At 40.3% G+C, this 22,439-nt stretch overlaps 1 protein-coding gene across 6 annotated transcripts in view; it reads right to left on the bottom strand.

Annotated features, from left to right (window-relative positions):
- Nucleotides 1-22,439, bottom strand: part of slit1b (slit homolog 1b (Drosophila)) — an 81,294-nt gene that overhangs the window by 40,178 nt on the left and 18,677 nt on the right. For 5 of the 6 annotated variants that reach the window (XM_046048030.1, XM_046048000.1, XM_046048022.1 and 2 more), the window contains 3 exons: nt 19,393-19,464; nt 16,657-16,728; nt 16,477-16,548 (listed from right to left, as the gene is read on the bottom strand). In XM_046048030.1, the coding sequence (XP_045903986.1) occupies nt 16,477-16,548; nt 16,657-16,728; nt 19,393-19,464 (216 nt within the window). Of the gene's footprint in view, nt 1-16,476; nt 16,549-16,656; nt 16,729-16,814; nt 16,865-19,392; nt 19,465-22,439 lie in introns of all 6 variants that reach the window. The other variant, XM_046048038.1, reaches the window with a different exon arrangement.

Below are 22,439 nucleotides of genomic sequence, written 5' to 3'. Positions count from 1 at the left end.
CTGTTGCCAGGACATCAGGAGGCTGGATATGATGTTTACTGGAGGGAAACACAGACTGGTCACAGCTGGACGTGTGTGTGTGTGTGTGTGTGTGGGCGTGTGTGGACAGTAGGTAGTCTCATAATATTTGCTCTCTCCTGTTATCTCCTCTATTCATTTTCTGATCCCTTCTGTCATCTGTTGTGTCCTTGTCCTCTCTCTCCTCTGTCCATCCTCGCTCCTCTTCATGCTCTCATTGTTCCGCCGTCTCTTCTGTCATTTCAATATCCTCCTCCTCTGTCCATCCCTCCCTCCCTCCTTAGAGAGGAGGGTGAGAAAGGTAAACTTTCCCACTCGTTCCCTGCTCGTCTTCTTCTCGTCCATCCTTCTCACCCGACTAGGGGTCAAAAACGGGTTAGTTTCAGTCAAGCAATGTGACTGTTTAAAAAGGCATTCCTATGCTGGTATTTTCCATTACTGCAGATATGTGGTTGTTCTCGGCCACTGATACTTGAAGTTGTATTCAGTTGGTTACATTTCAGTTTTGTTGTTTATATTCTGTTGCTGCTGGTGTTAACAGCAAGTTTGTCTTCTGATTAACAGAAAGAAGTTAGGCAGCAACAGAGAGAAACGTCCTATCACATCTTAAAGGGTCGTCTGAGTTGCAGCCCATTTACAACGGCCTTTGCACTCTTTGGGAGATTGGATTGCTATCCAATGTAAAAAAAAATACCAACCAACCGACCAAGAAGCACTAAAGACGTATTACAATCTGACTGCTCAAACCACCTCAAATGGTCAAAAGGCAGTCTAGAGAATGTTGAAAAAACGTAAATGCATTTGACTTGTCAGGTGCATCTGCAAGCTTATCCCAAAGTGAAAGACACTGTGGCCTCTTCGTCATTACTGCTGTGGTAATGGCAGCTACAATTACACAGAAATTACGATGAAACTATCTACCATTCTTCTTGTCACTTACAAAGCTGCAGGAACAAAGCGGCTCCGGAGATATCAACACATACGGCTGTACAGAAGAAGTAACAAACTGTAGAAAGGGGTGGTGATGGCGCAGTCGACACAGGCCTTTTGTGTGAGAGACCTGGGTTCAATTCCCAGGGGGCAGTATATCGGTATTATGAGGTGTACCGATATAATTTCAAAAGAGATTGTTTGATTTTGAGTTAATTAATATGTTCCCGTAACGTCCTGCCAGCATTTGCTCTTCTCTCTCCCTCACCGTGCACCCTCGCAGCCGTCTACTCACAAAATCTCTAACAACATGGAGGGAGACACGGTGCCGGTCGACACTGCTGAAGGCCTGGCTTGTAAAAAGAGCAGACATACAACAGAGAGAGACGGAAAGAGTGTGGGGCATGCTGACGTGTTAGCAACAGAGGTACGTAGGTTAGGTCTGAGAGTGTGGGGAGAAACGAAACTGAAGGGAAAGGAGGCAGATTCAATAATTGAGTTACGCTTAAATAAGGTGGAGAATAAAGTATAATTAACAGTGAAATAAGAAAGAAGCTACTACAAATAGTAAAAACATGCCCGCTAACACTGAGTGTTCTGAGTTTTGTGAGCCTGTTGAGTTGAGCTGGATGGGCTCACAAACTTTACTTTACTGTTTCAGGGCTTACAAATTTGCTCCCAAATAACGAGACACAAAAAACCAGACATAATGACAAGAAAGTTTCTTTAGTGGTTTTGTAAGGTTTTCAAAGCATTATTTATGGGTTGTAAATAATTAGCTGGTGTGTCCTGGGGGGCAAAAAATCCAAGAATCAGCTGATGAAGCTGAAAGTTAAAAACACCACCAAGAACATTCTACTGGGTCTAATGAGTTACCACTTTCTTACTCTCACGCAAACACTCACACCAACTGTCTTGATTGACCCCCATCCAGGCAGGTCAGCAGACAGAGTCAGAGGATCAACATAGTTAATATTTTATTGTCATAGTCTGGTCCCCCCGCCTCAGCCTGACACACACACAAACACACACAGTATAACCAACTTAAATAAGTTATTATCTACACAACTAAGATACGGCGCTTAATATAGCTGCGGCCCGGAGGCTTGCTCCAATAGAAACAAATTTCACTGTGTACTGTGTGACAATAAAGCTACCTATGAACCTATACTGAGAAACAGACAGAGGAATGAAAGGAGACAAGAGAGAGAATGAAAACACTCTTTAGAAAAGAGAAAGGAACAGTAAAGATAAAATAAACTGAAGAGGAGACCCAACAGAGTGAAGAGAGAAAGAAAAGTTAAAACCAGATGTGAAGCACAAAAAAGAATAAACAACTGGACTGATGCAGCATCAGGAAGCACACAACTGTGGTTGACCAGATAACCACAGTTAAGAGAGGATGACCATAAAAAGACCTGCCAGTGACACACACACACACACACACACACACACACGCGATCCATATGATTACACACACACACATTTACAAACATGTCACATGTATTTATTTTGACACTTAAAAACACAGCCTCTCGATTGTGAGACATTTCCTTTGTTATTTGCACAGGGAAATTAAGAGAGAGCAGAAACGAGGCGTAATTAGAGAGAGAAGAAGATAAATCAAGTATTTACATGTTTCAAAAAGCCAAATGTAAAACATTTACAGACCTTCATCTCCAACAAGTAAAAGAACCAAGTTAAAGCAAGTTTAAAGATTTATATGAAAGCACTGCTCCACTAAAAATATCAACCACTTGCTTATAGCTCGAAAACCCTTCAAACCACTCCTGCAGCATAACACAAAGATTCTTTAGACAACAGCATGCTTCTAACTTTGTGGCCCTTTCTATTTCAACATGAATGCCACCGAGAACAAAGCCAGACCCATAAAAAATTGGTTTGCCCAGTTTGGTGTGGAAGAACTGGGATGAACTGGAAGGCTGACTGCGAGCCAGGCGTTACTACCCAACATCATTGGCCGACTTCATTATTCCCCCTTGTGCATGAAAAGGAGCAAATCATTGGCTGTAACACGTGTTCAACTATCTCACATATGTGTGAAATGTTTGGATGTCCGCTTACTTTTGGCCATGCAGTGTGTTGCTGTGGAGAACCTTTGAGTGTTTATAACATTCTGACATACTGTGTGGATCAACTGCAGAGAAGTGGATTGTTCTACTGGAGTGTTTTAAGCAGATTTGATGTGAATTCTTTGCACTGACTCTGGGTCGTTCTTGGATTCCGGCTGCTGTCCTACAGAAGGGAGCGAGCTTCAAACTTTTAAGAGCCACCTTTCAAGAAAACAGACAGCAAGCATTTATACTTACAGATGGGATTTCAGGTGGGGCATTCATTAAATAAATGGCTGTAATCCTTCCTGCTCTGTGTAAGATGATGTAACACAAAAGTGAGAGAGCTGCTTAACGACAGCTTTGAACCACAGAGAATAAAACAACCTAATCTTCTCCGAATTCCAATTATATGCAACTAATTTAATTTGTGGGAGAAGCACAATACTACCTGGTGTATGATTTTTTTGACAGTCTAGCAAACGTGCGACTTTAGTGAGAAAAATCATCTTGTTTTAAATCAGAAGCCCACAAATATTCATTTTTCCTCATTTCCCTTCTGTCTTTGTGCCAGCCACAGAGCTGCAGGCAGAGAGCTCCCACAGACAAAACACAGCATGAACACGCAAACACACCACACACACATGCTAAATATTAGCCTCACACAACATCCAGAGGAAACAAGGCTGTCCCTTAATTCAACACAATCCGAGCATATTACGCCACAAACACGCTACAACAAACACACACATATACACTTTGTAGCATCCTGTATGCGTGACAAAAACACATGTTCTTATTAATGGACACAAATATGAAAACACTGGGTTATCGTACATGACCTACACCCACTCTAACTGAAAAGGTCCATAGCCTGATGGCACGAAGAAGGCTGTAAGCATGATAACAGGCCAAACTCAGTCGGTGCAAGAGTAAATAAATACTGTAAATGCCTGCTCGATATCTCTAGCGCTTCAGTTTCATTCTTACTTTATGTAAAATAAAAGAAGTTCAAGTAATCATTAATAAGTGACTGCACTCATAAGAATGTCAGTACAACATAGAGTATTGCATGTTACGCTTTAAAGCAATCAAAAGTCATTTATTCTGATAATGAGTAACTTAAAACGTTGTCTATATATTCACTTAAATTTATATTTTACAGCCTGATTGTTGGATGGATTACATATACACATGTTTTGCTTTTATGCAAAGCGACTTACGATTTGCTACATATGTCAGAGGTTGCACGCCTCTGGAGCAACTAGCAGTTAAGTGTCTTGTTCAGGGACACATTGATGGATGCGCCACAGTGGGAATCGAACCGGAGTCTCCCAAACCAAAGGGATGTTTCTTATCCACTGCGCCATAGCCACTCCACTTCAAAGATACATAAACATCTAACTTTACATAATAAGCAAACTAGTTTAGGATTTTAAGTACTGCCTCTGTGTGTGGTGCTAAGAAAGCTCTCAGTTTAATCGCTGTAGTTATGTTCAATAAAGCCGCTTTCACACCGTGTCGAATCTTCCATCACCGAGAAAACTTGTTACACACTCATTTAAATTCATAGCAAAAAGCTGTACTATAAAATACAACACAACCCTCAAGCGGTGATGATGCACACCTGATGAGAAAAGGGAGTTTTGAGAGAAGGGACTATTCAGAAGTTGTAACTGGAGCTGTAGAATCACTTGAAGATCTACTTTCTGATGTCGGGAGCCCAGTTTGATTCTAATGGTGGAGGTTCTGCATAAATAGGATCCAACCAATTACAATTCAGAACAGCAGCTTGTCACAAACATTACATAAACTTTGTTCCTACAGACTACTACAGCTTTTTTGAGTAGGGCTGACCCTGAATAGTAGAAGATTCAATGCTTCGATGGGGTGAGCCTGATTCGACTTTCAATCTCACAGTTGAAGCCTCACAGCAGCGTTATGAAATGAGGATCATACCATTTTGGCGATATGGGGGTGCTCAACGTCTGATTGTAAATAGAGCTACCAGTTTTCTCCCCATAAGTTCATAGTCAGCCTATTATAATATACACTTCAATATATAATGCTGTAAATAAAAATGTGAAAAGAAAGAAGCTTTTAATTAATGATTTTAAAGTGCATGAATAAATCCAAACTTGTAACCCTAACCCTTAAGGTAGGGGTCGTCAGTGCGCATGTGTAGGTGTGGTGGCGTGTATGTTTGCAGTGGTAGAGGAACACCTGCTGAAGAGACCCAGCTTCACCAGTGTTGTGCGAGCTGTCCGCACCTCGAAGGACGTTCGGATCATTTATCACCACTGATGTGACCTCACAAAGAATTTAACATATCATTTTTAAACAGTACCGCGCAAAGACCGGTGAATGGCAGGCGAGCAGAGAGAAAAAGGTCAAAAATAATCCTCGGTTTAGCTGGAAATGTACAGTGTAAGTAACAGTGAGTAATAAATAGAGCCTCACAGACACTCAGATGATTCGACTATCAGTCGACTATAGGCAAGACATTTCTGATTTGATCCTTAGTCGGGGACAGATGACAAGACAGTTTCAGTTTTAAACAATGTAATTAAACATTTAAAGACCAAAAAAACAAATCCAGGCTCATTGTACAACACCTTTACTTAGCAAATAGTTTGACCAACAGTGATTACTGTGTAAGTAAAACCATGTTTCTTTAAAAGAGGATGTTCTTTATATGTTCCTCCACCTTTCATTTTTTCCCCACCTATCCTTAATTTTCTTAGTTTTTTCTCCTCATCATTCTTTCCTTTGTCCTTTTAACTCCCTCCCTCATTGTCCCTACCTCCTTCCTTTCTATTCCTTATCTTTATTGTTTCTTCATGTCTTTTCTATCCTTCCAATATTACTTCTCCCGTGTGAATCATTCCTTTATTCATGCCTCTGTTTCTTGTTTTTCTAGTCTCTAAGGCCTGTTGCTCTTTCCTTAATTCCACCCATTGATCATTCTCTCTCGTTGATTTCCTCCCTCCTTCTTCTTTCACCTCTCCCTAATCCCTCTTCTCATCAGCTTTGTCTGTCTTGCCCTCCATCAAGACATCAGCCTTCGCTACATCATTTTCTACCTCCCTTCTTCTGCTACTTCCTTCATCACTCGCCTCTTTCTTTCTCTCCCTCCATCCGCAGGGGAGCAGAGCAGTTAATTGAAAAACCCCACTGATGGATAAGAGAAAGGTGATGTGGGGAACGAAAACAACAAGGAGCAGGAGAAAGAAGAGGAGGTGGTGGAGGGAAAGAAGGATAAAAAAAACCCAAGAGGGAGAGAGACAAGATGAAAATGAAACAATGGAGACAGATATGTGAGAGTTGAATGTGACTGTCTGCCATCTCACACTAATGTTTGTCTCAGTGCCAATCTAAGATTAGTGATTAGCTGTTTGAACAGTCGTGTGTGTTTTTCCCATCATGCTTTCCCCTCTGCTCTCTCTGTGTCGACTTTACTTTGGACAGACATGACAGGGGAAATCACTGTTCCTGACCTGACCTCCCACAAACACACACACACTCTGGGCTAAAGAATAACAGCTGAGGAGGTTTTTGTAAAGGGAGTGATGGTGTCTGTCCTCGCCACAGATCCTGTTATCCAATGTGAAGCCGTTACCACAAACAGCAGGGAGCGTCCCGCAGTCTCAGTTTTAAGGAAACTAAAAATCTGGGAAAACCCTGGTTCTGTGTGTTCTGCGATGATGGATGTGAGCCCTGTAGATATGTAAATATAGAAATGCATACATGTGCAAATGGCTTGAACACATGCATACAGTATATGCTGGCGGGTGGACAATTTTAATGCCAGGCCCAAGTTTGTTTTAAAAGTTAAGGTTTAGCATGGGAAGTACTATTGGGAATAAAGTAAACATATTAATACCAATTCCAAATTCTGAGTCAAATGGCTTTGAGTGTTGTGAAGGGATTGCTCGCAGTGACATATGTATAGACTCTTCGTTTGGGTTTCATTTTGCATTTACTGCAATTTCAACCTCATTTCCAGCTGCACTAGGCCTGAACTGTGCTCAACAAACAAGCCCTGATAAATCAAGCCCGTCCTTAACAGAAAAAAGGCTGTACAGGTCGACTGGTCAAGCAGCTTATCACGACTCATATTTACGTTTATGCTAATGCCAGTGGCTGTAGTAATTTTCACAGAACCAAGGAGGAGGTCAGGTGATGTAGGATAAAGTCCATGTTAGGAGGCAGATGGGCTGTGTTGATGTATCAAAAAACACAGAACTTTTACCCAAGAGACTGGGGTTTGTGAGACCAAGACAATGTTGACTTACATAAAGCTTTAAGTTAGGTAGGTGAGTTTAGTCACTTACTGAGGTCAATATGTCATGTAACTTACATACTAAAGGTATGGTGCGGTCATATATGTTACTTTGGAGAACGGTCATATATCATTGTGGGAGTCACTGGCAATCGACCCATTCTGTTGTTTAGGCCAGCATGTAATGAATGGAATTCAGCTATCTAGGAAGGCTCTACAGTATCCTATACGTGAGTGAAAATTAGTGTGGGCGAGCACGAAACGAGAACAAGAACTGCAACTCCCTAGAGCAGCTGTCTGGTTAAAGGATAAAGCTGGAGAAAATCAATATTTTTGCTATTATCAACAAACCGAGCCCATTGGTTCCTTCTGAAGATGTAAATCTTTACAAAGTCACACATATATAGATATATAAGAAAGTTATTTGCTAAAACAGCTGGACACTGTAGTCTTTGGCAAACAGTCCCTTTGGACAGCATTTGTTGGGGACTATATTGTGTTGCAGACTTGTGTTTCCGGTAGCAGGAAGGTATAGAGGCTATGAGAACGCAGTTACGCTCACTGAGTGGCAGAAAGACGAGCAGCAGTGTTAGCTCGAATCAGCTAAAACACAAACAACTCATCTAAAATGGGAAAGAGCTGGAGCACTGGTTCTTTGGTAAGCAGTAAGGATCACTGTTGAGTCCAACTGCCCTTAATTTGAGCAAGTAATCGCTTGTTTTACTCCCGGTTTGCCAAACGCAGCCATGGTAACAGATGTTTTGCCACTCAGTCCAGCGTGTTCCGGAAGGGGAAGTGACATCAACGCATACCCTCTATGAATTGAAATGAATCAATGGAGCTCTATGGCACAGAGAAATAAAATAAATCAGGTTTTATTATAAACTTGCATTAGAAAAACAATTTGGTGTGCAATACTATGTAGACTAAGTAGTGCAATATATAAAGATTTGACCATCTCCCAAACATTTTACATCTTCTGCTACCACTTTTATAAACACTACAAACATTCTATATCTAACATGTAAGAAAATGCAGGTTGCGAGGCAGGTTCATTTCACAAATCACTTTAAAATCATCTTTACAATGTGTATACAAATGTAAATGTTTATGTTAATGAGAATAATGTGCTATGTCTCTATTTCAAAGTTATATAGACTAACTTTAACATTTGAATATTAGATGTGGAGGCAATTGTTACATTTAACTAATTATGGAACCATAAATTAATGCCTGTGCTTTGAAATTCAAAGTATTTATTAAAAATAAAAAATGTTCTTACTTCTTCAGGTATAACCAGATGGTGCACATAAATAGTGGGAAGAAAATGCAGGCACACACACAGATTGTAGAAATCGACATACATCCAATTATCTCACAACACAGTGAGACAGCAGACGCAGCAGACAGAGGAAAACTGCACAAATGCAAAATTATCACACAGGCAAACACAAATTAATGCATGTGCAGGCACACACTTTTTCCTCTCTCATACTGCAAACACACCTATAAATAATTACGTCATCCAATCACACACAACACACACTGTTGGTGCAAATCTCTGTAATTAGCACATGCACAAACGCAAGCACACATACTCAGACAAACAAAAACAGACAAGTATACTGTACAAATGCAAATACAAGCAATTATCACACACACTCAGACACACATATCACTCGAGCGTGCTCTTCCTCTCTCTCAGTAAATTAGTGGGGTAAATGGCGAGGTCACATTCCGGTTAGCCTCTTAAACAGCGGCAGCCCGGCAGCTGCCATCGCCACACCTGTCTGCTTCACACTGTTAATTAGCCACACAGAGAGATGCCAGTCATGAGGCATCATGGCTGCACTAATGAGGACAGCTCTGCTTTTCTACCTAATAGGAGAAAATCTCCAAGTGTCTGATGGGAAGTTACTCTAACCGCAAGGACACACACGAAAAGACGCATTAAATCATCCACATACACTTTTAATGTCGTAGAATATTAATATTTTGTGCATACATCTTTTTCCTTTGGATTCATTTCAATCAGCCTCATGTCTCTAACCTGTTTTTTTGTACTTTATTCACTTCAACATAACATTTTCAATCACTGCCATAACTGTCAAGAATGACAAGACATCTCCACATACCTAGCCGATCATGGCCTGAAATGGGTGTGAATGTTTAGAACATACTGAGCATATGGACGGACAACAGATGTATGACATCGTAACTGACACAAATTCAACCAACGGCTGTTCTTCTTTTGAACTGAAGATGAAGCAGTCAGTTGCTAAGTTACTCACTGACTTTCAGCCAAACAAACGTGCATTTTCTTCCACATTAAACCTGCACCAATTTTTTAAATATTTTGAACGCACTGTACACACATGCTTTCTTGCTTGTCTTCTTCTTTAGCAGTCTTTTTTTCTGGTGCATTTCTGGTGTATAACAATACAGCATCTCGCTCATCAATTGCTCCATAGTGGTCAAAAACTCCACATGGCAAGCAACCACAAACCGGATCTGAGCAGACTTTATTCATAAACATATCAAATCATTTTTGATTGATATTTGATGGCACTGTTTTTCCAACTTTATGTTGCTGCTTACTTTTACTGTATATATTTTTGATTATTGCTGTGTTTACTCTTGGTAGCACATTTCAACAACAAGGCTATTAAAAGTGCTTTACATAAACATAAAAGCAACTTGGGGCAATATAAAAACACATTAAAATACAATTAAAAGATTATTATTTAAAAGCTTCGAAAAGCATTTGATTTAAAAGGAGCTGCATGAAAACTGAACGCTGCTTCTCCATGTTTCAATTTGACTCTGGGGACAGAAAGAAGACCTGTCCCAGATGATTTTAGAGGACTGGATGATTCATACTGTATAAGATTAGAAATGTATTTTGGCCCTAAACCATTCAGTGCTTTACAAAAAAACAGCAGTATTATAAAATCAATTCTTTGACAGACAGGGAGCCAGTGTAAAGACCTCAGAACTGGAGCGATTTGAGACACTTTCTTGGTTTTAGTGAGGACTCGATCAGCTGCATTCTGAATCAGCTGTAGCTGTCTGATCAGTTTTTTTAAAAGAGACCTGTAAAAACACCGTTACAGTAGTCGAGTCGACTGAATATAAAAGTTTTTCCAGATCCTGCTGAGACATAAGTCTAATAATTCTTGATATATTCTTCGGGTGATAGTAGGATGACTTTGTGATTATCTTAATGTGGCTTCTGAAAGGCAGTTCTCAGTCCATGACTACACCAAGATTTCTGGCTTGGTTTGTATGTTTTTTAACATTTCTGACTGAGTGCTGACTTTTATTTGTTCTTCTTGGCACCAAAAACAATTACAGTTTTATCTATGCCTAGAGTTGACAGGAAGTAACACTAGTCTGCCAAGTTGTTTGTCTGAAGGACTTAAAAAGCACACCTGCTGAAGCTCTATTTCGACTGGCTAACCACACAGTTCACCTCCAGGTCAAGTTTAGTATGTGTGTGTGAGAGAGAAAGCTACACTCCCATAATTCTTGGGTTCCCCTGGGCTAAAGGGAGTTGCTAGGACGGGGCAACCTTGTACACAAACACACACACACACACACACACACACACACATATTCAGGCAGCCTCTGGGGATCATCAAAACACACAAAAGACTGTTACTGGGTGTGGAGCAAACTCTTCACACAACCACACAGAGCCAACAAAAGACGGGAGAGAGAGTGCGAGAGTCTGCAAAGTCAAGAAAAGAATCAAGAAAAGGAAGGGGTTGAAGCAGAGGTAGAGGAAAGAGAGGTAAGGACTGTATCAATCAAGCAAAGACCGAGGAGAAAAGTGTGATCATGATGATTAACCTAACAGAAAACATTCACAGGAAGCTTCCTAACATTTACATATGACAACCTGCACCAATGGCAAATACCTGAGCCTTAAAATGAAATCAGGTATTCGAACTGTAGCTGCACGTTTTGTGAAATCCAAATCTAAATGTCTTTCTGGTCTCACTTTTAAGCAGCTCCCACAGGTGAAGATTTGTAGTTTTAAAATATGAACACACTGTGCATGTTCGGGTCAGTGCTAAACTTGAAAACCTCCATCAAAAGCATTACGTAGGACGAATACTGCAGCATTCAGACACCTACAAAGCTCGGCTGGACTGAAAGTGTTGAATGTCCTAGTTAAGAATGAATTTGTTTTAATCAGAGGTTTTGCCAACTGGTTCAGAGCTGGATCAGATAACAGACGCAATAACTACTAAAGGACTAGTAGTTTGAGGGTTTTTCTTGACTCGTGTTTATTAAAAGTTCCATTTTCTTGAGGGTCCATTCAGATATGGGGTCGTTGGGGCTGAGGTCTGTGTTTAGATTTAGATTTAAAAATGGGTGTCCATGTCACGGATGTTACATCAATCCCAAAATGATGTGAACCATTTTTTGAATACCCAAACATACAACAGTTTTTCTATAATGAAAAAGAGAGAAGAGAGAGCAAAGAAATCTGCGAGGTAAGGGCAGTTTTGGCTTCACTGGATGAAGAGTGTAATGAGACAAACGAATTTAAGCTCGCTCTGTTTTTTCCAATACACCCTGGACAAGAACATCAAAAAATTTTAAATGAATCTCTAATGGTCTACTACTTATACTTAGGTAAAAGCAGGGTTAACTATTTAATTTAATTTTGTTTGTTTAGTTGTATTAGATATTGCAGTTTATTATTAGTTCATTTTGAATTGTATATAACAGGTGTTATATTTTCTAATGGCTAGTTGGGATTATGGTTATGGAAATTGGTTTGTTCGGTTTTGTATGTATGTGTTCAAATTATAGTATGCTAAGAATGTGTGTACAAAAGCACTGTTTTTCACAGGATTTAAAGAGACTATGGTGGGTGGGCCTCGGACCCTATCGGGTTGTCCAGGGGCATGCCCCCCCAGAAGAAAATTTTATAGTTAAATGCATCATTTTGTGCAAAATTAAGAGGCTATCTATGAAGAACTTTGCACTCTTGTAAACAATGTTGTGCTCTAGTAAACAATTTGATCATAAACCCATTGTAGAGCTAAAAATGGTGATGAAACAGCAACAAAAGTCAAGTTAATTTAATGTTTTTCCAGCAACCCTAAATCAAAGTAAGTAAGTAAGTAAGTAAGTAATTTCCATAACATTTTATTGCTGTTGTTTTTTTGTTTTTTTTACTTTTAATGGACACATTTAATATGGTTTCTACTTTCTGTGAATATAATACAATTAATCTTATTTCCATACTGGACACCTTGTTTTGTAGGGGTGGAAATCTCTAGGCACCTCATGATTTGATTAGGATTCAGAGGGCTGCGATGCGATTATAAAACGATTATTGATGCACCTTGATGCATCTTTTTTTCCTATGTGATTTCTGGATAATTACTATGCATTTAATTTGCACATTGAAATCTAAAAGAAACTCCTTAACTTAAAAGGACTAACTTGTTTCCCTAATTTACTTTACTAACCACAGCTCCTCCTGGTCACCACCTTCTTCTCTTTAATAAGCAGTTTTCAGACAGAAATCTGAAATATAATTTAACTAGTATCAGGATGTACAGTATGTGAACAGGACAGAGCAGTTCACCAGTTTAACTTGTACCTGATGTCCTCAACCCTGGACAGGTAAGTAGTAATGGCATACAGCTAACAATGTTTACTTTGTTACTGATTTACATAACGTTACATAACTTAGCAGCTGTACAAGGGAGATGTTAGCTCACGCTAACCACCTGCATTTTCCAGCAGTTGGGGAAACAACAGACTTTTATTAATGGACACTGACCCACTGCTCATTTACTACCAGACTGAAACTTACCTCCTTCGCTAACTTTCACCGTCATGTTCTGCTGCTCTCTCTCTCATTCGCACGGCCTCACACACAGGATACACAGAGAGCTTGCCAGGCATTGCGTGTCACCATGCTCGCACAATGTGCGATTTAAAATCATTACTTGCACATTGATATTAATGATTGTGTGACATTGAAGTAGGGTGGTTATTCATTCCACAGCGGAACTGTGCCGAATACAGGGAGAGCACTGGTCTCTCTGTTATGTGCGTGCCACAGATGTTTAAATAATCAATTTTTTGACATTTGTTAATCAAGTCAGAATCTTCCACATCCGCATTGCGATGCATCGAAGAATCGATTTTTTCTCCCACCCCTATTATTTTGAAAACCGGGTGTTGTCACAAGTGTATCCACGCACTAAATTCATCAAGTCCGACCCAATCTGATAAATAATGTTGTATGTGGTTCTCGTATTTGCGTAACATGAAGACTTCCTAGTTTCTCTTCAGGTAGGACTCTCATTCTGCAACACTTGTCTTTGTAAAGAGAGAAACTGACAGGATAAAGTCGCTAACCTGCTTGTCAGCTCACACTGGTCCGTTTCAGTGGATTTACCATAAAGGTTTTAATACGTGTGCATTCCAAATTTAGGAGCGGCTAGCTTAATTGCCTTCTCACAAACGACTGACAGAAACAGTTAACATAGTTACCTTAAAAGAAAAGTGGTTGTCTCGAGTCGGATGCCAAAGTGTGTGAGCGTGGGAGCTTACAGCAGCGCCCACAAAACACAACTTAAGAGGTCTGAAATGTTACTATGAGATGTGTAAAAATATTTCCGGTTCATTGTGAAACTATGGCGGTACAAATTAGCCGCCATGGTCTCGTTAATTAATGGGAAACACTGACAAAAGCCCAGGACAAACACTTTAGTTTAATGTTTCGTAATTACATTAAAGGGCTTGATCACCATTGCAAAATCAGCATACTCCAATTTTCCATCCATTATTCACTTTCTGTAATGTGGCATATTTGTAGCTGTGCTCACGACAAGAAGATGGATTTCGCAACAGCAAAACAACTTTGTTGTATTTTGCCGAAAAACTTAAAAAAATAGGACCACAGATGGCGAATACAGTACATCCATAACACAAAAGAAGCACTTGTATTGTATACAGTACAGGGATGCATGTGGACGTCACATCACACGATCCCTCGTGTGAAACCATGAATTGGTTTTTAGATGTGTGAGGACAAAACATCTGGGTGAAAGTCAGTTTAACTAAATGTGCTGTTTTTTTAATCTGTAAAAACCCAAACCACAAGCCTTAAATATATAAAAAGGAACAAAAGAAAGAATTTTAGTGAGGAGGAGAGATGGATATGTAGAGAGAGGAATTAAGTACGGAAGGTAATTTGGCCAAAGAGAGAAAAATGCACACAAACAAAAAGCAACCCAGTGTGTGTGTGTGCATTTCCGAGGGACATCAGGCTTTATAGAGTCCATCAACACAGCAGGAGGAAAAGAAATCACTGCTGCTGGAGGAAGTGCTAATGGCTCTGCACTATGTGTGTGCTGCTTTGTGTGTGTGTGTGTGTGTGTGTGTGTGTGCGCTGATTGATCGAACATGCCAAGTCCATCTCGGCATCCCCTGATGGGAGCCAGAGTGTGAAATTGCCAAAAAGGCAAACAGCAAGTAATCAGGACAGACACACGCATCCACAAACAGACCGACACACACACACATTCCTTTACCATTCATCACTCTCATATTTCTCATTATCTCTCTCCTTCACACACATAGAATCACGCACATGCTCATTCACACACGTCCACTTGTTCATCGTCACCTTCCTTCTGTGATTATGTGTATTATTGATGGCTGTTATCCACTTTACTCCCTCTCCGCTAAGAGTGTGTCTTTGTATCTGCGTCAACGGCTAAATGCATCACACACAAGCATACACACACACACACCACAAAAACACTGTCATAAATGGATCAATCATTGAGAAAAGTTAATTAGAGATCAGTTGTGTTTGCTTTTCTTTCTCTCTCTCCAGCAGTGTTTGTATGTGTGTTACCAGGCGTCTCCAGGCAGTAGCAGATACTTTCCCCATCCTACACTACAAACTCACATCTATAACAAAGACTTCAGAGCAGTGTGTGTGTGTGTGTGTGTGTGTGTGTGAGACACATTTAGCCGCATAGTAACCAAATGCGTCCAAGCTTTCGGTTATCAAACCAGAAAAAAATTGCTTTGTGTGTGTTTGTGTGTGTGTTCAGTCATCAGATTAAAGCTCGACTTTGCCTACTGCTCCTGTGGGACTCTGTAAGTGATTTGTGGTGCTTCTGCTGTCCGAAGGGAGAGTATTTGCAGAGTTTTCTAGGTGAGAAAAATGGGTCAATTTTTGATCCGAAAACTAGGAAGCACACTGCCAGAAGCAGCAGAAAATGCTTCTGTTACTGTTCTGTATGTGATGGTTTATTCCTTTAAACTAAATAGATCAAAATATCTATATACTATGTTAGCTGATATGCAGTGCAAATGTATTGTGGTATAATGTCAGGGTATATATGTACATTGTAGGGTGTAGGATTGTTGTACTGGTTACAGAATATAGTTTGGAGTGTAATACTTATTTTGGGTGTTTAGGCTGTAGAATTAATTTCCATGAAAGAAAATTAATTTAGTCAGGGGTGCAAACAAAACACAGAAGTAGTACAAAAATACATACCTACAGCAACTAACCCTTCTCCTCCAATCCACTAACACAACACACATCCATGTAAGACTCATCACAAAGTCAGAACAATCCCAGTTTAGGTTTTGTGGGGCATTATACAGAACCCCTAGATCCAACCTAAATTGCAGGCTGCAGTTTGTACAGAAAAAAGCACAGAAACTGATGACAAAGCCAAATTTGGTGAAATGGTGTATCGAGAGACAAGTGAGTAACAGGGGCTGTAAACTCTATGTGAACTTCAGCTAAGCTGTGGTTCTACACTGAAATATGGATACTAACACAGTAAGTCTCTTAGTCAAGGCTCACTCACATTGCATTCTTTTTCCATTTTATTGTGCTTTTTGAAATCATTATCTTTACTTTTCTTTGTTTGGATTCCTCAAATCAAAATTATTGAATAGAAATAATCACAATAATCTGTAGTGACTTTATCAGAAGACAAATGATCACAATGTCTTATCACCACACACACTGTGTGATTTTATGTGGCAACTATCAACCACAACTGACTGTTTGTTGTGGACTGTAGGAGGTACGACAGAGGGAGCAGGGTAAGGAGTATAGCGCTCATGTTAGATTTAAAATAGGGGAGTGTAAAGGAAGACAGTACTCACAGTCGAGACAGGGCTTCATTCTTCTGAAACAGCAGCTCTGGAAATTGACTGAGACGGTTCTTGTTGAGGCGACTGAATGGAAAAAAACAATAACATGTTTGATTGAAAAACCTGTGGTGGAAATGTCTCCTTCAATCTTTATACATGTAAATATGTGTGAATGTCTGTGTGTGCTCTCACAGTCTCTCCAGCTCCTTCAGTTCATCGAAAGCTCCTCTCTCAACATTACTGATCTGGTTCTCCATCAGATGACTGCAATAAAAAAACATTATCGTTCATCATTTCTTATCACAACACAAGGTTGTATAACAAGATGTAATTCCTATTATGCTACTCACAAAAACCAATGTATATACAGTAGATGGGTCCACCCAAAGGGAGTTCTCATCTGCCACAGAAAACACAGCCTTTTCCTTATGTTCTCTGTGATGTCACAGCAAAATGCGCGTCATAATGCTCGCCTAGCGGCTAGTCCAACCCCGGTGGGAAAACACTCTGAGCTGCAGCACACAGTGACAAGAAGTCAACCTGCTGCTGCTCCTCTCCCTTCCAAACACTAGCTACCCTCCAGGCAGTCAGTGGAAATAAAAATGTTACTGTGATGTAGAGACAGAGCTGTTAAAACTTTATGTATGAAAGATACTTTTCTTACAGATTAATAACTCACCACTGGCTAGTCGTCCTTGACTAGGAACTGCCAAAGTCCATATAGGCATGTCATGCCACTTGGCCACCATCTTGGCAACGCGTCAGGGCAACTATTTTGGACTAACAAGACCAGGCTCCTATCTGAATGGGGAGAACTGCACTTTCACTGGTCATCGGGACATAAAAACTACATGAATAGAATTTGCAATAAAATCTGATGAAAATTTCATAAGTTTGACAACTTTGCCCCAAAATAAGGTTTACAAAGAGTTTTTCCTCGATCAGTTATACTTCTACTAAGCATGCGTCACCGCTTCCGCGCATGCGCAGTGGAAGAATAACAGACGCTTACGTCAGTGGAACCACAAGATTGGCTGAAATATGATTGCTGCTTTGGCTATTAAAAGCAGAAGATTGGCTTTCTAGCGGGAGGGACGGGATAACCGCCATCTTTGCTGTTACGGGCTTTCCCCGTATAGATGGATTGAGGATGTGATTGAGTGGCGTGTCTCCTCTAAAATGTCTCTGGAACTGCGCATGTGCAACTCCCAACAAAGATCTTGTAGAGGTAAGATGTATCACTCCATAGCTAAAACGGAGCTTTCAACACACAGGGTGGAAAGAGGTCTTGCAGCAATGTGCAGTATGACAAAAATATGGTGTTTATTAAAAATAAAACAATGTTAACCTGTTCTGGTACAACCCCTAAATAAAATGATGAACTTGAAAATTAGCATAATATGACAACTTTAAGAATCGATTCAGAGACTTACTCGTATTATAGTCTTGAAGCAGTGCAAATGGCAAAGCAGCAAATACACAGTTGCACCAAAATAACCACAAAGCTTATTAAATAAATATTTGGCCATTTGACCACATTAAAAACATTATTCAGGCATACAGTGTTTATCGTTAGTAAACATCAGTAACATCAGCGCATCAAGCAAATTATTCGAAACTAATTATGACAAGAGGGTGGCATCAATTTGCCATTTGGTTAAAAAAAAAAAAAAAAAGAGAGCACTTCATTATTTTTTGAAGACATTATAAGCAAACTGATTTTATTCATTAAACCCAGGCTGTGCACAAAGCAAAACAAAAGACAAAATATAACATCCATCACCCTGTCATTAATCAAATTGAAAAAACAAAGCCTCAACACACATTATTTCACCCACAGTTGCTGCTGGGATCTGCGCATTTGACAAATACACTCCACAGACTCCCACATCATAAACCTCTGGTGTAACACTCAATCCCCTCCTGACGGCAACGAGCCCCAGGCTCCCAGCAGGCTGCTAATCTGTTTTTAGCAGGCCTCCGGAGATGTCATTAGTTCCTGGCATGTCATCCTTTTCACACCTCACGTCCATCACTGGCACTCAGCACAGTCCCACTCCTCAGGTTAACAGAGGAAACCACCATCAGCGCAGCTTCTCCCAGAGGGCACTGTGCTTCCAGGTCAAAAGGTCACAGATAAACCCCTCCCTGTTGTAAATTTGACTGACACTGACACCGCACAAGCACCTCTGGGTGGCTCATGTGTCACTGCTGAGCTTTAGCATCATTCTGTTCCCTCTGGCTTTTTGACGGCACTACAAGATTCTCACATCCCTATGAGACCTAAAACTAGCAAAGAAATGTGGGAAAGAATCTCTGCTGAATACCGACAATCTTTTGCCCTGTCAACAAAGAGCCTGACAGCTCTGAGAGAAGGTTTAGGGCTCTGTATATATTTCCGCATAACACTGACATCTAAAACGTAATTTGGCAAACACTTTGGTAAAACTGGGGTGACTGACGCTCTGAACGAGAATTCAGCGGATGAGAAGCTAAATTCTAGGTGAACCAAGGGCGTCACTTTGTGTTGAAAAGAGGTGGGGACATAAGGGCTCAGATTAGGAGCGTGATGATACATTTGGGTCATGAGACGTGACGATGTAGGAGAATTTTGAATAAGTATTTGATGCTGAAATATATGAGCAGGGGGTCAGTTTTTGAGCAACACGTAATTTCCTGCATTCTGGAGACATTTTCTGCACCAATTTATGGTGGAAATGTCTTTTTTTATATGAAGGGAAACTATATTTAAATTGCATTGCATGTTTTCTTATTGTGCAAATAAACCTTTCTCAAAGCATTTTCATTTCTTGCTGCACACTTGGGGACTAAATCAGCCATTTCAAACTGTGGTGAGGCCTTGTCCCCAGCATCCCCAGTGTAAATGACACCATATGAGCTGAGCGAGTAAATGTGGCTGTGACTTACAGGACTCTGAGGTGTTTGAGACCAGAGAAGTCTGTCTTGCTGATGACTGTCAGGTTGTTTCCGTTCAGATCACTAAAAAACAAACAAAGACAACAGCAGTTTAGAGAACAGGATGTAAACCGAGTACATTCATTTAATCAATGGCATGAGAAATGCACACTATAACATGAAAGAGAAATGTTAATACTGACGTGTGTGCATATCAAACACAAAAACACAACTACATAAATGTTAATATATTAATATTGTGAGAAAATATTGATTTAAATTGATCTTCATAAGAACGGAAGACACAGCTTTTAAAAGTTGCCACCAAAAACAGTACAGACGCAACATTACTAGTCAACATTGGTTACACTTCAACAGGACCGCCCAAAAGATGCGAAAAAAAATCTGTCATCTTCTGTTTCTTACACTCATAGAATAAATGCATTTTGTATGAAATGGACATAAATTATGACTCAACCACCCATTTTGTGCACCTTTAGTGCGGTCTCACAACAGCGGTGTCATGTTGCTAACAGAACTTCAAGAGCCAACTCCTAAAAAAAAGCAGCAATCTTGTCACATCGGGACATCAAGCTACTGGACCTTGACTACGGTCTTCTGTCTGCAGAGTAGTGTATTGCACTTTATTCTCTCACTTTTGAAAATATGTTACTGGCCAAATTTAAAGGAATTCTCAAGTCAAAAATTTGTGTATGGTTGTAGTCACTTTAAGAGTGGGATGCTAGCAGTCACTTTGCCAGGTAATTTGATATCATCCTCAAGCTCTAATTTATTCCGAAAATCCAATTTGGTGATGCAGGCTTTCATGGCTTATCAGCCGCTGTGGTCTGCAGCCAAAAAGTGAACTTCTGATTGAAAAAGTGTGGCAGATTAAGCTGCACTGGAACTCGCTTTCTACAAGTTGTTTTAACGGAAAAAGAAATCATACAAGCAAAGCTCTCTTCAAAGTCGGATTCTACCACTACTTAAGTGTTTCCTCGAGGACACTTTCTTTGAATTTACACTGTAAAAACATCTCTGTCCTGTAAAGTTATTTTCTCTCAGTTCGCAGTGAAGAAAGTCTGTTCTAAGAGAGTTCACTTTGAGGACAATCTGATTGTTCTTTTTTTTTTATTATTACCTTAAATCAGCTGATGTCAGCTTAAAGTAGCAAGAAAACCGAGGAAACAGACTTTTGTTCAAACAGACTGTATGAGATTCCTTCCAAGATGAAACAGCTACTGTTTGACAAGAGTATCATGTTCATCCCCAACTCAAACTGACATGCTCTCCAATCATTTTTTCAACTGCTCTCTGTAAAAGCTTCACTCTACTGTTGCACTTACACAAGTGACTCAAGGTAGAGGATTCAGATAAATGTCATTTTATAGACACATTTTAGGTATAAACTGTTGTCAGTGTGTGATATGTGACAGGCAGGCCGTATATCCAACAGCGTCGCAGAGGCTGCTCCTAGCGGGAGGGGTTTAATGCTATGACCACATTGTCTACTTTGATGGACGGCTGCGAAGAAAGACAGGGGATGATGTCACTCTTCCCACGAGGCTTTGTGGAAGGAGAGGTAAACTGAACCCTGTGCTAGTACCGGTGTGTTTATGTGTGTGTTTGTGTGTGTGTAGAGTGTCATGTTCCTGTACTATGTAAAGGGTGGAACAGAGTGTGACCTTGTCCGTTCTGCATGACACTGAACCAAACAGTGCCGGCATATTGTTGTCCCAGTGATTTTAGATAGCATGCTGGCGTTCCGTAGGCAAAAGAGGCATGACGTGTAACACAACAGCGGCGGCGTCTAGTGTGAAGCATAACCTTGTTTTCTCAACGCAATATTTCCCCCCACCAGGTTTTTAAACTCTCACATGATGCACACCAGCTTTGAGTCAAGTCCTGCCCCCTACTCTGCCTCTGATAGGCCACCACTAACCCTAACCAACAGAGGCAATGAGTACTAGCCAAATAAGATGAGAGTTGTTTAAAATCTGGTGGGGAAGCAATAATGCTTTCTAAACAATAATAACATTTTCAGTTGCTGTAGGTTAGCTGCTAACTTCTTTTTCTAGTTAGCTGCCAACTGCTGCTGCTAACTTCTTTATAAATCCCCTAGTGGTGGGTCGCACACGACATGTCAATAAAATGTCACACCCTTGTCCTGTCCTGACTATTGATACAGAAATGTTTCTATATCCTTCCAGCTCCCCCATTATACACAGCCGTCGTCTCCGTTTACGGAATAACGGTGCAACATTCCCACCTTGAACAGGCTATATACAAGGTAACTTGTTTGTTTCCCCAGACAGTGTTTCCTTGCACAGCTGCTGCGGAGTGATAGAAAAGCAAGAGGAATTAGTACTATAAAGGCTGTAACTTTGGAATATGCCCATTTGATTTGACTAACTCACACAGTGTGTGACAAGTGCGCGTCTGCAAAAGTATATTCGCTAGGTAACAAATTAGGGCCAAATCATCTCTACTGAGACCAGAATGTACTTCCTAAAGAAACTTGGATTTTGCTAAGGCCGCAAGTAAAAAGTATTTTCATTATCGATGAGTTATTTTAATGATTAATTGATTAATCATTTTGTATATAAAGTGTTGTAAAACAATGAAATATGCTTAATAGTATTTCAATGGGCGATAGGTTCCACTAGTTGTGATTTATTTCAGCCTGCTGCTGACTTGCTGATTGGCTTCACTGTATTTTGCAGACGAGTAGTGTTAAATTTGAAGGTATGTGCACAACCAATACACCTCGTTCTATTGCGAATAAATCGCATTCATTAAACGATCTTTTCACAAGGGAAGGCCTGGATATTATGTGTTTGTCAGAGACATGGCAGAGAGAGGACGAGCTTATTCATTTAAATGAGCTCTGCCCAGTGGGTTGCTCTGCTATTGGGAGGCCCCGTCCCTCTCGTCGCGGTGGTGGACTGGCTATTGTGCACAAGGATTTCCACAAATGTAATGAAATTTTGCCCCAAAAATTTTCTTCTTTTGAATTGCAGATGGTAAAGGTGGGTTTTTTATCCCCCTTCTACTGTATT

Source organism: Micropterus dolomieu, linkage group LG01 (assembly GCF_021292245.1).
Source record: "Micropterus dolomieu isolate WLL.071019.BEF.003 ecotype Adirondacks linkage group LG01, ASM2129224v1, whole genome shotgun sequence".
NCBI classification, from domain to species: Eukaryota; Metazoa; Chordata; class Actinopteri; order Centrarchiformes; family Centrarchidae; genus Micropterus; species Micropterus dolomieu.
Note: the sequence above shows the minus strand (reverse complement) of the source record. Positions and strands in the feature narration are given on the sequence as shown.